The 15333-nt window shown below is 44.5% G+C and overlaps 2 protein-coding genes across 3 annotated transcripts; both read left to right on the top strand.

Moving 5' to 3' along the window:
• The first annotated feature begins 350 nt into the window (after positions 1-350).
• slc7a2 (solute carrier family 7 member 2) lies at positions 351-10698 on the top strand. Of its 2 annotated transcripts, none has more exons than XM_084683250.1 (12): positions 351-664; positions 1895-2272; positions 2393-2548; positions 3293-3458; positions 3665-3801; positions 3929-4151; positions 5248-5384; positions 6544-6646; positions 7842-8050; positions 8183-8349; positions 8475-8583; positions 8730-10698. In XM_084683250.1, the coding sequence occupies exons 2-12, from the start codon at positions 1903-1905 to the stop codon at positions 8918-8920; spliced, it is 1968 nt and encodes a 655-aa protein (XP_084539376.1). In that variant the 5' UTR covers positions 351-664; positions 1895-1902; the 3' UTR covers positions 8921-10698. The 2 variants fall into 2 exon arrangements, with proteins under 2 accessions (XP_084539376.1, XP_084539367.1); XM_084683241.1 differs by lacking the exon at positions 5248-5384 and adding an exon at positions 4844-4983.
• Positions 10699-10880: 182 nt separating this feature from the next.
• On the top strand, positions 10881-14953 carry pdgfrl (platelet-derived growth factor receptor-like). The gene is made up of 6 exons (XM_084683273.1): positions 10881-11144; positions 12091-12370; positions 12634-12785; positions 13096-13383; positions 14176-14312; positions 14469-14953. The coding sequence occupies exons 1-6, from the start codon at positions 11090-11092 to the stop codon at positions 14655-14657; spliced, it is 1101 nt and encodes a 366-aa protein (XP_084539399.1). The 5' UTR covers positions 10881-11089; the 3' UTR covers positions 14658-14953.
• Positions 14954-15333: the final 380 nt, after the last annotated feature.

Genomic DNA, 15333 nt, shown 5'->3' with positions numbered 1-15333 from the left:
GGGATCTGTTTGGCCTTGTGTGTGCATTAGAAATCACATTTTTTAAAGAAAAATGGGGAGGAGAAGGAGAATGCACTCTGCACCCGACTCCCCAGCCCCCCCAAACCCTCCCCTTCTCACCGTGTGTGTGGGCCATTGACCTGGGGATGTGGTGTAATATTGCTTCCCTCTGACTACGATCATGGACCAGATAACCCCTTATCCTTCTCTGCACCTCTCCCTCTCCCCCCCCCCCTTCCCTCCTATACTCTCTCCCTCCTCCTCCTCCCCCTTGGGGGGCGTGCCACTGTGGTTGGACCTAGGGCATGTCAGGGCCAGGACTTATGAAGGCATACAGAGGACAGACTGACTGAGTAAAGAGTGTAAGAGAGAGAGAAATAGAGAGAGAGAAAAAGACGGGTAAAAATAGCAGGATCCTTGCTTTATATGCCAGGAGCGAATCTTAGCTGTGCTGTGCAGAGTGACAAAAGTACAGTACTGTAAGCCGAGGATCTTGGTAGAGAGAGTGAATTCTATGTCAGTCCATGTGCTGCTAGACTGAGGCTCCCTGCTCTCAGGCATACACTACTGTATGACAGGAAACTGACAGAGTGCTTTTGTCATTTTGGAGATTCTGTAGAGGAGAAACTTTAGCTGCTCATATTCATCTGTGTCAACTCAACAGGTTGGTGGTGCTTGAGTCAGTCATGTGTGGTGTTTAGCTTGGGTTCTGTCTGATTATATTGTGTCTGTTTAACCATATTTATTTTCATCATCATCATACAAGTAGTACTTACAGGTGCAATGACTAGCAACAGCAATCTATGTTAAAAGTGTATTTTTAGACTGTATATAGTTGATTTGTGGTTAAATCTAGCACCTTATGAAGCCTTTGATTATCAATGAGCTCTTAAAAAGTGTGTGAATCTGCAAATTGGCCAACCATACCAGCTGAACTGTACGCCACTGAGCCAGAGCCACATTGTTATGCTAATATCCTGTCACATAGTGTAGAGAATAGGTCTAACATTAGCATGTCTCTGGGTGCCAAAAGCCACACTTTAATGGCCCTCAAAGACCATTTGGATGGTAGTCAGAGTTGGTTTTAAATTCAGAAGTTGAGACGTTTAGGTGAAAGGAGATTTAACTTTCAAAAGAATGAAAGAAAAACTTTCTTCAGACGGTTCTGAGACATTTTCCCCCCAGACAATATATGGAGGTCTCCCAACGGATCAAAGTAAAACACAGTGACACTTTTGCATGCAAGAGACAGTGAAAGCAAGTGTTTGAAGTTGTGGACATGGTAGACATTCTGCAATTAGTGAGGAAAGAAAGTTTATTGTGTCCTTTGAATGCATTCACTACAGTACTGTATGCCATTCAGTCTTTAGGTCTATGTTGAAACACCAGACAAAAGGTTATTATTTGGTTTTAATGAGTTTCAGTACGGTACGTACAAAAGGCTACGTATGTTGGGCAATATGCTTGACACAAATATGTCATAGTTAATAAGTGGTGCACTCTTAACAACTCTCAACTGTCAAAACCTGCCGTTATCCCCCCCCGTTATATAATGTAGCTCTAGGCGTTTTTAGCATTCTAGAAAAAAAGGTGTTCAAACACAGAGCAAGCCAGGTGCCAAAATAAACTATGGGGAAAGACTTAAGGTTACACAATCCAAATTCTCAAGGGAAAAGTGAAAAGAAGCCTCTGTCCAAATATTGCTTTGAACCCAGGATCAACAATAGTAACCATGGTGTCAAGTAATTCTCCCTCTTGTGGTAACAGTGATGATTTGTTTCTCAAACAAAAACTGTGTTCATGTATGGTATTAAGATTTGTGCACGCACATGTGCACGCACACACTGTCTAAACCTGCATCTTCACCTGCTGTCCTCCCTTCCCGGGCCCCTAGGTGGCACTATGCTGGGTCAGGTGTTATCATTTACCCGCTCCCTGGTGCGGAGGAAAGTGGTGGACATGAACAGTTTGGAAGACTCCAAGCTGTGCCGCTGCCTGGGCACCTTGGACCTCATCGCCCTGGGTGTGGGCAGCACCCTCGGTGCCGGCGTCTACGTGCTGGCTGGAGAGGTGGCCAAGGGCAGCTCTGGCCCCAGCATCGTGGTGTCCTTCCTCATCGCTGCCCTGGCCTCCGTCATGGCCGGTCTGTGCTACGCTGAGTTTGGTGCACGTGTTCCCAAGACTGGTTCAGCCTACCTGTACAGCTACGTGACCGTAGGGGAAATCTGGGCCTTTATCACTGGCTGGAACCTCATCCTTTCCTATGTGATAGGTGAGCTGGTCGTGGAGGTCATTAGATCAAGTTGGGGTATCACACACAATATGCTTGAGTTGAAATTGTTCTGGTCTTTAACATGATTTTATCATCCCACTCTTTCTTTCTCCTTTCCAGGGACGTCCAGCGTGGCCAGGGCTTGGAGTGGGACCTTTGATGAGTTGATAGGGGAACACATTGAGCACTTCTGTAAAACCTACTTCAGCATGGACGCCCCTGGTTTGGCCAAGTACCCCGACTTCTTTGCTGTCTGCCTCATCCTCCTCCTGTCAGGTGTGCCATGGTCACTAACACAATTCCTATTTGCCAAAGCCTCCTGTACATCCCTCCATTAACTCAAATTAGTACCATGGTGTTCGGAAATGTAGATAATGAGAAACTGGCTTTGGTTATGTTTTTTTTTTTCATATCAACAAACAGCGTCTGCTTGATATTTGGCTGAATTTGAATCTAATCAAGTGATGTCGGGACATTCAGTAATGCATGGTTAGCGAGCGAGAGCACAGGGTACAGAGGTCCTCTTTACCAGCCATGAGTCAGGGTCAAACTTCCACTAAACCTAGTCTTTAGAGCTTTGACCAGGGCTGTGTAGGACCCCAGATGCAGCCCACAAAGTTCATGCAGTTTTTCGGACTCTTTGTTGATGGTAAACAAGGCCTTATACGTTGACAAAACAACCAGGAAGGGAACAATGTTGTCTTGTGTCTTAGCTCCTTGTGAGCCAAAAGCTCTAACCTGCATTATCCGATTAGCCCAATGTCCTGGAAAGAATGCTTCTGTTGTAATTTTAATTTTTAATTTAGGTCTCTAACTGTAGTTCACAGTGGTGCACAGTGATACAACCATTTGTGACATAAATATATTCACATTTTACATTTTACATTTAGGTTCCTTCCAAGAGAACAAAATACATCTTAAATATAAACATGTCTAGAAGGACACTTCTTTTTAGATTCTGGCAGGTCTTTTTAGGAATGCAGGTGATGTTGAAATGTAGTCTTACCTTTGTGTTCACAGGACTCCTGTCGTTTGGAGTGAAAGAGTCAGCCTGGGTCAACAAAGTCTTCACCGCAGTCAACGTGCTTGTACTGATGTTTGTCATCATCTCAGGCTTCGTCAAAGGAGATCCTCGTAACTGGAAGATCTCTGAGGAATATCTTGTAAATGTCACAATAGTCACACGGTGAGGACGGGAGGGAAGTATTTCCCAACCTAGTGGGTATCTAGTAAAGGTTATTTGGAACAACACAGTGTGATGAGTAGCCCTTCTTGTGACTGAAAAAAGGCACATTTTCCTAAATATTACAATAAAATTCCTAGATATGATGTTAAAACAATAGGGATAGTGCTGTTCGGGGTATAGCCCTGTGCTGATGTAAGTGTTTCCAGGAACCTGTCGGTGACTGCTAATGTGACCAGTGATTATGGAGCCGGAGGGTTCATGCCCTATGGCTTCAGTGGAACTCTGGCTGGAGCTGCAACTTGCTTCTACGCCTTTGTTGGATTTGACTGCATTGCAACCACAGGTGAGAACTACAGAGGACGACTGGGGATATGTAAATATACAAGTACTACTGTATACTTGAATCCAAAATACTTAAAAAGAAAAAGTCCTCACAAATATAGTATTACAAAGCTGTGTGTGTGTGTCAGGTGAGGAGGTGAAGAATCCCCAGAAGGCCATACCCATTGGCATCGTGGTGTCTCTGGCAGTGTGTTTCCTGGCATACTTTGGGGTGTCAGCTGCCCTCACCCTCATGATGCCCTACTACCTGCTGGATGAGAAGAGCCCGTTACCAATGGCCTTCGAGTATGTGGGCTGGGGCCCGGCCAAATATGTGGTGGCTGTGGGTTCTCTGTGTGCCCTGTCAACAAGGTAATAGACAATCATCTTAATAGATAGGCAGTGTTATTTAAGGTCTTATTACAGTGCACTTCCTATATAGAAATTGTGTGGTGAATCAATGTGTTGATGAATTACGCGATTTAAGAGATGATAATTGCTTATTTGGATAACTAATATCAGTAGAGTAACTGAGAATTTATAAAAATAATTTGCTGTCGGATATTGGATTGATTCTCAATGCTAAATCCTGTGGGTGCAATGCTACTGTGACATCAACTGTTTTTAAAGAAGTGCCAGTCTCTAGTCTGCGGTCCATTCTCACCTATGCTGATCTAGACTGATTTTGACATGGCCCTCTTTCAAAACAAAACACTATCATGTGCTTTTGAAGTCTTTCTTCTCTGTCGAGGCTCTTGCCCTAAGTTGTCTCAATACCTGTAACTCCCAAATGTCAGTCACACCACGTCCCCAGCTTCAATTCAATTCCATCTGACCTTTACAGTAGTGGTTCATTGCTCAAATAGTTTGAGCAGAACCAGGTAATCTCCAGGGAAGCATGCCCACAGCAAAGAAAGACAACTGCTATCAAGCTTTTAAGCTTTGGTGAAGTAACCTTCTGTGTGTTTGTGTTTTTGTGGGAGTGTGTGTGTGTTGACAGTACATGCATGTGTGTGGGTGTTCTAACGTGTTGGTGTTGTGCGTGTTTCTGCTGTCTCATGCAGTCTGTTGGGCTCCATCTTTCCTATGCCACGTGTAATCTATGCTATGGCAGAGGACGGGGTGCTTTTTAAAGCCTTAGCCCGAATCAATCCTAAAACGAAGACCCCGCTAATTGCCACTATGAGTTCCGGAGTAGTAGCAGGTAAGATGTCTAATGACATTGTTGCTGCTGAACTGCATCCACCAATCGACTGTGAAAGTAGAAATTGCTGATGAACTTCCTCTACATTGTTCATAATCAAGTCATAATCCTCCCCAAATCAGGCCAATAGCAATTCTTAGCTTAGCTCCGATCAGGTGAATTTGAGTCCAAATGCTTGCTTTCTTATTTCACAGTTGACCGGGTGTCCAATGTGTTGTTTGTCTAAGTGTGCTCCTGTTCCAACCATGACCTTTCTCTCCGTAGCCTGTTGGGCTCCATGTTCCCTCTGCCCCGCATTCTCTTTGCCATGGCACGAGATGGCTTAATGTTCAAATTTCTTTCCAAAGTGAGTAAGCGCAAGTCACCAGTGGCTGCCACCTTGGCGGCAGGAACCACAGCCGGTAAGCGTCTGACTGAGCAGATGGCCAGACCTGGTACCTCGCTGGGTGTGGTTACCTGTCAGCATATTTGGTTCTGCTCTGGTGGTGGTGACTGCATGCTAATTTAAGTCGTGATGAAAGCTTGTTTGTGTTTCATGGATACAAGCATGAGAAGAAATACATTTCCCATACTTGCTTGACAGAACACAATACATCTTAAACATTTTCAGTGAAGTTGTTGGAACAACTTCCCAATCTGACCTGCTACAAACCTAGTAGTTTCAATCAAGACCTTCAGTCATATAACTAAACAAGTATACCATCTGAATGCCTGAGTGGAAGAATATTAATAGACCGCCTACAGTACCACGGATTACAGGGCACTGAAAAAACTAGCACAAAGCACAATACAGGCCTCAAAGACCAGAGCTATGTGCCCCTGTGGTAAAGAAATTAAACAATGTTTGAGATGAAAGATCCTCCATGTTCAACATCCAGTGCTCCACGGGTATACAGATTGGCTCTGGTCTGACTGTGAACAAGGCCTTGTGCTCAGTCATCTCCCAGTGTAACACTAAACCTGCAGGGCTTTGAAGCCAGCAGATGTCAAAAGAGAGGGACCCTAGATGGGTGCTTGAGCTCAGTTCAAACTCAAACTTGAATGAGCACCATGTAGCAGTTTGCAGAGCAGGGCAGAAGGCAAGGAACCTGGCAGATTGATGTAACGCCAGACAGAGGCCTCCTTGAAGCTGTATCTGGAAGATGGATATAGCTGTGTGCTGGACCATACTGTACTACCAACCCATGTTGAGATAGAGTTGAGACAATGGACATCACTGTACATCAGAAGATATAGCTCTGGAGGTGACAGGGACTTCCTGTATACACCTTACCTGTTTACATGCTATCACAATCATTGTGTCAAGACATAAAGTTCCCTAGTTACATTGCGTACACGTTAAAATGTCACTTCAAATGTGCTTTCTTCATGCTGCACAAATCTCTGTGAAGTGTGTGTTGTTTCCAGTGTTATTTTGTGTAATTTCATATCTGGGTGTACTTTAAAATTTCCAGTCAATAATGTGATCTGTGTCATCAATTAGCTGTTTTGTCATAACCAATTGGAAAATGTTATTGATTTGATATTTATTGATTTAGCTGATATCCCCCTGTCACCCAGCAATCATGGCTTTCCTGTTTGACCTGAAGGCCCTGGTAGACATGATGTCCATTGGCACTCTCCTGGCCTATTCTCTGGTGGCTGCCTGTGTCCTCATCCTCAGGTATACACAGTAAAGTACACAACACACAAGTCTCCAATTGACTCATTTTATAATCTAATTGGCTCTTGAGGGTTGTTAAGCAGACTAGTTTGAGCATGCCTCACCACAGTGTGTTTACTTTCAAAAAAGGAATGACAGGTATGGCACCTGTGGCCTGAGTGATAGCTGACAGGATCTCAGGATCCAAGTGGTTCCTAAACCAATACATTATAACCAAGCATGAGCTGTAGTGTAACTGATGTAATTGACACAGCATAAGTGCAGGTTTACAAGGGAAAAATACTGCAAATATCTTTATTACAGTAATAGGCAGCTCATGTCATTGAATCAGGCCTGTGAAGCAGTTGCTATGAATGCTGCCATTGTGAAGGCCTCAAGTGACTCCTTGAGTTCACAGTGATGTTTACTCAACCTTTTTTTGCCTACAAAATTCTAAAAACACATATACACTGTCATGTTCTGTTGAATGGTCAGAGGCATTTGAAGTATGTTGCTGGTGAAGATCTTACAAAACAGAACGGCATGTGTTGCTGGCCGATGAGTATTTCAGTGTTCTGAAATAACATGATTCATTCACTTCACTTTAATATCAAGAAGGCCTCATATGCAAAGAGAGACTGAGTAAACATGAACTATACTTGAGCTTTGCATAGTTTTCTCTGTTGATATTTGACAGCAGAATATGCCTTTTAGTGTTAAACAGTTTGTAATTGGATTTACATTTCTCAATCCAAGTAGTATTGAGTATACATTAAATATAACTTTTGGAAATCTCATTTATATTCAAGAGTACCACAAAATTTGATGATTTAGATCCAACATTCTTTCAAAATAATATTCACCTTCAGTGCTAGGTGACATAAATTAATCTAACAAGATCAACTACATGCTCAAGTATCATTTTTGGCAGTAGTATGTTGGAGAAGAGTCTAACTCAGGGTGGAGGTATGAGAGTTGAAGGAGGTGAAAGGAGCAGGTGTGGTCGTGAAACGGATTCCTCTGCCAAAGCCAACCACAAAACTACCCTGGTGTTATGTTGTCTCCCACATGACCTAGCTTCACCTGGCTTTTGGAGCAGTGTTTAGACACAGTGTGCCCCACAACTTATTATTGGTGATTGGATCAACAGAAACAACAGTCAGGAAGTACAGAAAGAATCTCCCTAGCAGGTAGAGTAACCCTAATGCCCCTCCAGGTACCAACCTGACGGCGTCTACATAAAATCATCAAACGGTGAGAAAGACTGCCTGTCTTCAGAGGAGGGCGAGTCGGAGCTGACAGAGTCGGAGTCCCACCTCAACATGCTGAAGGGCAGGGGCTCCACGCTGCAGACCGCCCTCCACCCTCCGCTGGCCCCCACAGAGCAATCTTCCTCCGTGGTCAACATGGCTGTCAGTTTCCTGGGTAAGTTTCACCAAACAGCTCGTAAGGCAAAACCATAATTGTTGGGCACTGTTAAACTGAATGATGGCCCTCTTGTGCTTGAGACTACAGTAAATAAGAGTAATTAATTGTGAGTGTGTGTCCTGTCGACAGTCGTGGTGGTGTGTGTGGTCAGCTATCTCACCACATACCACGGCAACTCCCTCATTGCTGTGGAGACCTGGATCCTGGCCTGCCTTTCCGTGTCCCTCCTCATCTTCATCGGCTGTGTCGTCATCATTTACAGACAGCCCCAAACCACCAGGAAGGTCTCGTTCATGGTAAGGTGTACAGATGACACGTCACAGTGTACGGTTACCCATCATGATTCAGCAGAACTGAACTGTGTTTTACTGGCGTCTTGAAAGGCTTAGTGATCTCATCTTTGTGTTCTCTGATTTCCCAGGTCCCTCTCCTTCCCTTTCTGCCCATACTGAGTATCTTTGTCAATATTTACCTCATGGTCCAGCTGAGTGTAGACACCTGGATACGCTTCTCTGTGTGGATGGCTGTGGGTGAGTGTCCCTCATAAGCCTTCCTGAGATTAGAAGCATCCTTTTGTATTCACCTGGATTAGAACCACACACGACATGAGTAATTATTAACGTCATCTTTTTTTTTTTTAAGCAAACCACACTTCTGTACCTTCCTCTCTCCCCAGGTTTCCTCATCTACTTTGGCTATGGGATGTGGCACAGTGTGGAGCGTCAGCGGCTACTCCAGCTCAAACTGCAGGGGCCTCTCAGCAGCAGCAGTCCCCATGACAAGAAGCCTGTGATCGGGGAGAAGCAGAGCGCCTTGATCCCTGACCAGGGCCACTTCCTCTGCCCAGAGAAGACCAGTCATTTTTAGAGAGACGGGCTTACTAAGGGCCCATGCAGAGACGCTACAAGTCCACCTGGACTAATGCACACACTCATAGAAGCTATTCTCAGACATAAAGTTAATAATCGCATACGCAGCCAAGCCGTCTGTGCCTCAGTCGCAAGGACGTGCACTCTTCCTTTGCAGCTTTAGGAAATTAATATCTGTGATCATGTGACATGTGACTTAAAGCTGTGGGATGGGCACATAATAGATGCCTCCATCATGTGACCGTTTACAGGTGGTAGGTGGCTGCTGATTGGTTGGAGGCAGTGTTAAGTAGAAGCGGACAGGTTACACACTGGAAATGCATGGTGTTGGGTAGGACGTTCCTATCATAGTTCCAGTCCTGGTTGCCAGGACAACTGTGGGAAAAGGCTTTGTATCTGGTATGTTTTCCTAGCCTTATTATTGTTCTGCTTTATATATACTATTTCCGTAAACCAACATACACAGGAAGGTTTTAAAGCACATACTTGTAGACTTTGCTTATGAAAACAATTGTCAGTAGTTTGTGAGGGCATAGTATGTCACTGAATTGAAAGGACTGCTAGTATTATTAAGACTTTTGTAGTTTGTTGGAGAAGCACTGATCAATACATTTCTCTGACCGAAACTTGCTACCATAGACCTAAAAACACAGGTATACTCTATGTCCAGGGTTAGTATGACATACAGTCAACCATGTTTAGACAATTTTGATGAACTTGAGCACATTCTGAATGTGGGTATTGGTATTTACCAAACCCTCACTATGTTAACAAATGTGTCATGTGTTACTTTCCTAATTACAATCATAGCAAAGCAACTGAAACACTATCTCTAAAACAGTTTTTTCCCTCATAAAGATACTCATGATTCTTCTGTAACCTGTATGTTCTATAATGTTGCTGTAGTTTTAAAGCATTTTTTTGTTGCTAGTGGTTCTTTCCAAGTCATGTTCATCTTGTCTCTAAAGGTGTTTAAAGGTATTCTCACTAGGATGGGCTGCTACCAAGTCAAGTGTTACAATTTCATGTTATGTAAAGTTTGTATGAAATCTAAACAGTGAATCAATGGAAGAATTATTTGTTTAGTGTTTTTCTGTACACATTCCGTACAGAGTGTTTTTTATGACTTTTTTCTAACAATGGTTACATTTACAGAAATGATTTAAAGTTTTTTGTACTATTTTTCTGTGTAGCACAAGTCTATCAGCGTACACTATATGTTGGGCTTAAAACATTTTTATATTTTGAGACATATAGATAAGTAGGATTGGCCCTGTGTGCCTTCAATCAGTATAGATTTTCAAGGGAACCTCCTTAGGCTAATTTCGTACTGTCCTAAATGTGCATTTCATATGATTAATACAACCCAGGCCTGGGCTTGTGAAGAATTCCCTCTGTGTCCTAGTTTCATGGATTGAAGGATTCTGTCTACTTAGTAACTCTACCTTTGTTTCATAAAATCACTATCTGGGGCCGTTGGGGAGGGTTGGCTTATGTTCTCCCCCCTGCAGCTCAGGGGGCCTGTAAGGATCTAGGCCTGTCTATCTGCCTGCCTGCCTGCCTGCTTTGCCTGTCTATCATTCTTGATCAATAAACCTGGCTAGGCTAAGTAAATAAGGAACAAGAGGTCATTTTCTCATCAGGACCAAGATATGGGTTGCAGACATGGGAAATGTTTGGTTTTCTTTTTGTTGACCCTCTGCAAATGTATCCATGATGAAATGACATTACAACTGTTTCTACTAACTAGAGTGAATAAAAGTATTTTTCAACAAACATACATTTCTTGGTGTGAGAGTTATAATACGTTCATCAAAGAAACTGGTTTCAACTGCTTATGAGTCCAGTAGTAGTTATGACAGTCCACCAGAGGGCAGTAGAGTCAGCCTTCTTGAATCCCTTCGGAAAGAGAGAGAGGGAGTGAGCAGCAGGAACTGGAGATATTTCCTTTTTTCCTCTCTGTCTTTGTATTTTTCCACCCTGTCAAGAATAGAGCAGCTGTTCATCTAAACAGGCTTGTAGGAGCCTGCCGACGTCCAGCTCAGCAGCCAGGTCTGACCTTGTCCTCTGCTGGGTTCCTCTCTCCTTCTCTGGCCCCTCGGGTCTCCTGAGACCCCCTAAAGACCTCCATCGCCTCTCTTCTCGCACTCACTCCCGTCCACTCGCCATGAAACTGTGGCTTTTCCTAACACTGGCCGTACTTTGGTTAGAGCTCCAAGATGGTGAGTAGATATCCTTTCCATAACCATCTCATAACTTCTTAGTGTTTGTCTGCAAAGACAGTGAAGTGCTATTTCTGCCATCATAGATTTGTATCTAATCTCTGGGCAAGGATTTGTTAATCTGAGGTTTTGAGTTTGTCTGACGTAACCATAAAGGTAGGGGAGTGGGAAGGGAGGTGCAGCCAGACAGCCAAGTAATGTGAATATATTTACGTAATGGTTGACAACCATGATTTATAAATCACGCCATGTTGTAGAATTTATCTTTTTTATTTCCTCTTTTTAAAGTATTTATAATATCATTATACTATATTTTATTATAAAACGGTAAAGAAAAAATCTAAACAATGAGTCCTATAACAGATTTTCTGTTGCAGCTGAGCTTTGCAGCGACTAAACAGCAGTACCTGAAGCATGAAACAGGTGTTTTCTATCAGCATTCAGTTCACAGTTAAACGAGAAAACATATGTTTTGGACATCGACAGACTTGTATGAAATAAAATTTGCACTCATCAAAAGTCCATCACTGAGTGAAAACACTCGTTTTGATCAATTATTGATCTAGGTTAACATATCTCCCCCCTTAAAAAACAAATATCACATGTCTATCACTCATAATGGAACACACCACCCTGATCACCAGAATATAATTGACAACAGACAGATGGGCTGGAGTGATTTTAGGCTGGACACTGTGCCAGTAATGACCCCACCCCCTCCCGCCTCGTGTTTCCTGCACCACTGTTGATACAGCTGTGTGTTAACTATGGTGCAGCTCTCCAGATGGGCATTCTGCACATGGTCCCCTATTCTCGGAACCCCCTCACTGTCCTTCTGTGAAGGTCCTACTCAATCCGAGGGTGACAATGTCCTCTCTCTTTCTTTCTCTCTCCCTCCATCTGTATCCCCCTTCTTCTCCAATCCCCCACCCTCTGTTCTCTCCAGGCGCCGGCCAGCTAGCCAAGCGTAGGAAGGAGGCCGGAGAGAACCGCATCCGTCCAGGGGGCAAGCGCGTCAAGGTGCGCTACCCCAAACTGAAGGACAAGGATGCTGGAGGGAAGGGCCAGTCCCTCCTCACCCAGGTCCTGGATAAGGGCCGTTTCCTCCGGCTGGGGGACAGCGTGAGCCTCAGCCCAGGGAAGACCCTGGAGCTGCGCTGTAAAGGCAGCAACATCGGCTGGGGCTACCCCTCCTACCTGGACACCTTCAACGACTCTCGTCTCAGGTACCCAAAACATCAATAACTGCTGTTTTCACGCACTTAAATGACTTTATAACATTTTATAAAGTTTGTAGACTACATATATATTATACTTTCAGTGTCAACAGTGTCAACATTAATCAACATCCGTATCATTCATGTGATTGTGTTTGTGTAAATTGTGTTTGTTTGTTCAATGCCCGACCCTTCACTTCACTCTAAAGCTGTAATCTATGATTCATCAAACAGTAATCTATGACGTTCTCTGACCGTCCTCCTCAACCCAGTATTAAGCAGAGCGACAAGTACAGCCAGTTGATCCTGACGTCGCCCTCTGCTGCTGACACAGGGACCTACAGCTGCTGGGTCATTCTGTGTGACGGGAGCGAATGTCACCAAGACCCTGACCGCATTTCCACCTCGTATATCTATTTTACTGGTGAATATGTCCCCTCTTTCTTCATCAGTAAACATGATTCTTAATGATAACCAATGAGAATATAAAAAAGAGGAAATGTGTTTTAAATGAGGGGGTATGTGTCGGTAGTATGTGTCAGTCGTAGGGGATTTGACCACAGATAAAAAGTCAAATCACACCAATAGGTGTCACATCATCACATCATTTTGTTCCTGGATGATGAGAGTCTGCAAAATGATACAAAATATTCTATTCAACTAAATTCCTTAGTGTGTCCTATGCTATTTGTCACCTCATCGTTTGTGGGCTCTCCTACCTCCCCTTCCGCCAGACATGGACAACCTCTTCGTCCCCTCGGCCATCCACTTTGAGATCGTCTACCTGCGCCCCGACAAGCCGGCCATCGTGCCCTGCCGAGTGACCAGTCCCCTGGCCAAGGTGTCGCTGCATCTGGAGGTGCCTCCAGAAGAGATCAACGGAACCCTGGTGACCTATGACCCCACCCGAGGCTTCATCCTGCAGAACGTCGGGCCCGAGCACCAGGGGGTGTTCTACTGCAAGGCTGTGACCAAGGCCACCCCCCAAGTCTCCACCAAGTACCAGCTACTCTATGTGGAGGGTACCTACCCTGTCTTTGTGCACCCTCTACTGTTTGTTGTTTGTCTGGAAGCCACATGAAGAGAACCACACCCAAGTAGAGTCGGATCAACGTGGAAATGTTCCCTGACCCCCAAGAAAAAGTGCCGACTGAGCATGCTCGACCCTCACTTTTTCACAATTCACAAAACACACCATCACGATGTCAAGTGCATTTACAGTAACAATGTAGTAAGATTCAGTTGAGACAGTGAATGACAGCCACCCTCATTATCTTAATTAGCGGCTTCCAGCTACACTCCTGGGAGAACCTTCTACACAGTCATGAATCAGCCCTGCTGGCGAGCTCAGCTCTGTGTCAGCAGCTTCCAGGAACAGGAGTGTATTTCACGCAGTTATCATAAACCTGGATGACAGAGGTGCTCTTTATTTGAATGGAACTGAGCCCACTGAGGTGGAAATATGGTCTCAGAGCTACGGCTGCTTATTGTGAGCTGCATGAGGGGGGGATTTAGATCATGGAAACTGTGTGTGTGTAGGCGCGTGTATGTGTGCTGTGGATGATTCAGGTGAGATTCATCTCTCCCAGCAGTTGTGTCTGACAGGCATATGGAGAGCGTAGGACACGGTGGAGATCTGGGTGATAACACTGATCTATGTTTGTGAGGGTTTTCATCTGTAGCATCTCCCATCAGAATTCTAGGACAGTGGTTAAGATCAATTGAAGATGCATCCTAGATTAAACCAGTTGGTGACAAATGTAGCTACTATATACAACGACATATGATGCTGTCGCGTCATGCTGTGTTGTCAGTTCCCAGCGGGCCACCCTTCGTCACCCTGGAGCCCTCCTCTACCTCGGCGAGGGAGGGTGACACCATCAACATCACCTGTACTGTCCTGGGGGAGCCAGAGGTGGACGTGAGCTTCAGCTGGACCCACCCTGGACAGGTGAGAGTGGGACAAGGAAAAGTCAAAATCCTCATTAATAATCAACATGACATCACCCAAGCCAACTTCTCAAATTCCAAACTCGGTCTAGTTACATTCATCACGATCCCAAAATATAAGTGTCAGTCTGACCTGGTTCTGCTCTGTTCTGTTCAGGAGCGCCGGCCTGTGGACGTCCAGACCTCCAGGAGGCTGATAAACCAAGGGATGGGACACACCACCCGTATCTCACACAGCGTCATCACCATCCACCATCTGGAGACCAGTGACCTGGGGAGGTACATCTGCCGGGCCAGGAACCCACACGGGGTGACGGCTGTGTCCACCAGGATCACTTCCACCTAGCCTGGAGCCAGAAGGTGCTGTAGAAACCTGGTCTTTGCTATGAGGCTACCCTGGAAGGTATGAGCCTTTCACTTCAGACTATGGTAAATGTTGGTTGTTTAGTCACAAGGAATGTGAATTTTCCTATTTGTGGAACATAGGTGATTTGCAAAGTGAGAAAACAACCTGTCATTGAATATACGTAATGTTGCTTGTTGTTGGGGTATATCTGCATATCCATATGCTTATATACTGTAGATGGTCATTTAAATGCTCAATGTTTATATTTGGTAACATATTAAAGACTTGTTTATACAGTTTGGTGTCTTGTTATATTATGTCAAAGCAGTCATGCATAAAAAAACACTTAAAAACCTTTAACTTTGTATTGATGAACGTCCACATGTTGCACAGAGCTGCACTTGTGAAGACAGACTCAGTCAGTCAACATGCTGATAACCTGGCTTCTCTGGGTGGACGGGAACAGCAGGTCCAGAAAGGAGGGCATTGATCAGCAGGGATCTGGTCCTGAATGGTGCGAGAGAGTCTGCTGGACAGCTGAGCAGAGAGGAAGAGAGGGGGAGAGAGAGAGTAGTGTGCCAGTCCTAATGGACTCCGTATGTGGAATGTGAATCCTGGGCCCAGATCTTATTTTGGTCCAGCCTGACACAGAATTTTTCCACCTCTACTCAACTCA

The sequence above is a fragment of the Hypomesus nipponensis genome, chromosome 1 (genome assembly GCF_054491055.1).
Source record: "Hypomesus nipponensis isolate SF chromosome 1, ASM5449105v1, whole genome shotgun sequence".
NCBI classification, from domain to species: Eukaryota; Metazoa; Chordata; class Actinopteri; order Osmeriformes; family Osmeridae; genus Hypomesus; species Hypomesus nipponensis.
The sequence above is the reverse complement of the archived record's forward strand: the minus strand, read 5'-3'. Positions and strand labels throughout refer to the sequence as shown.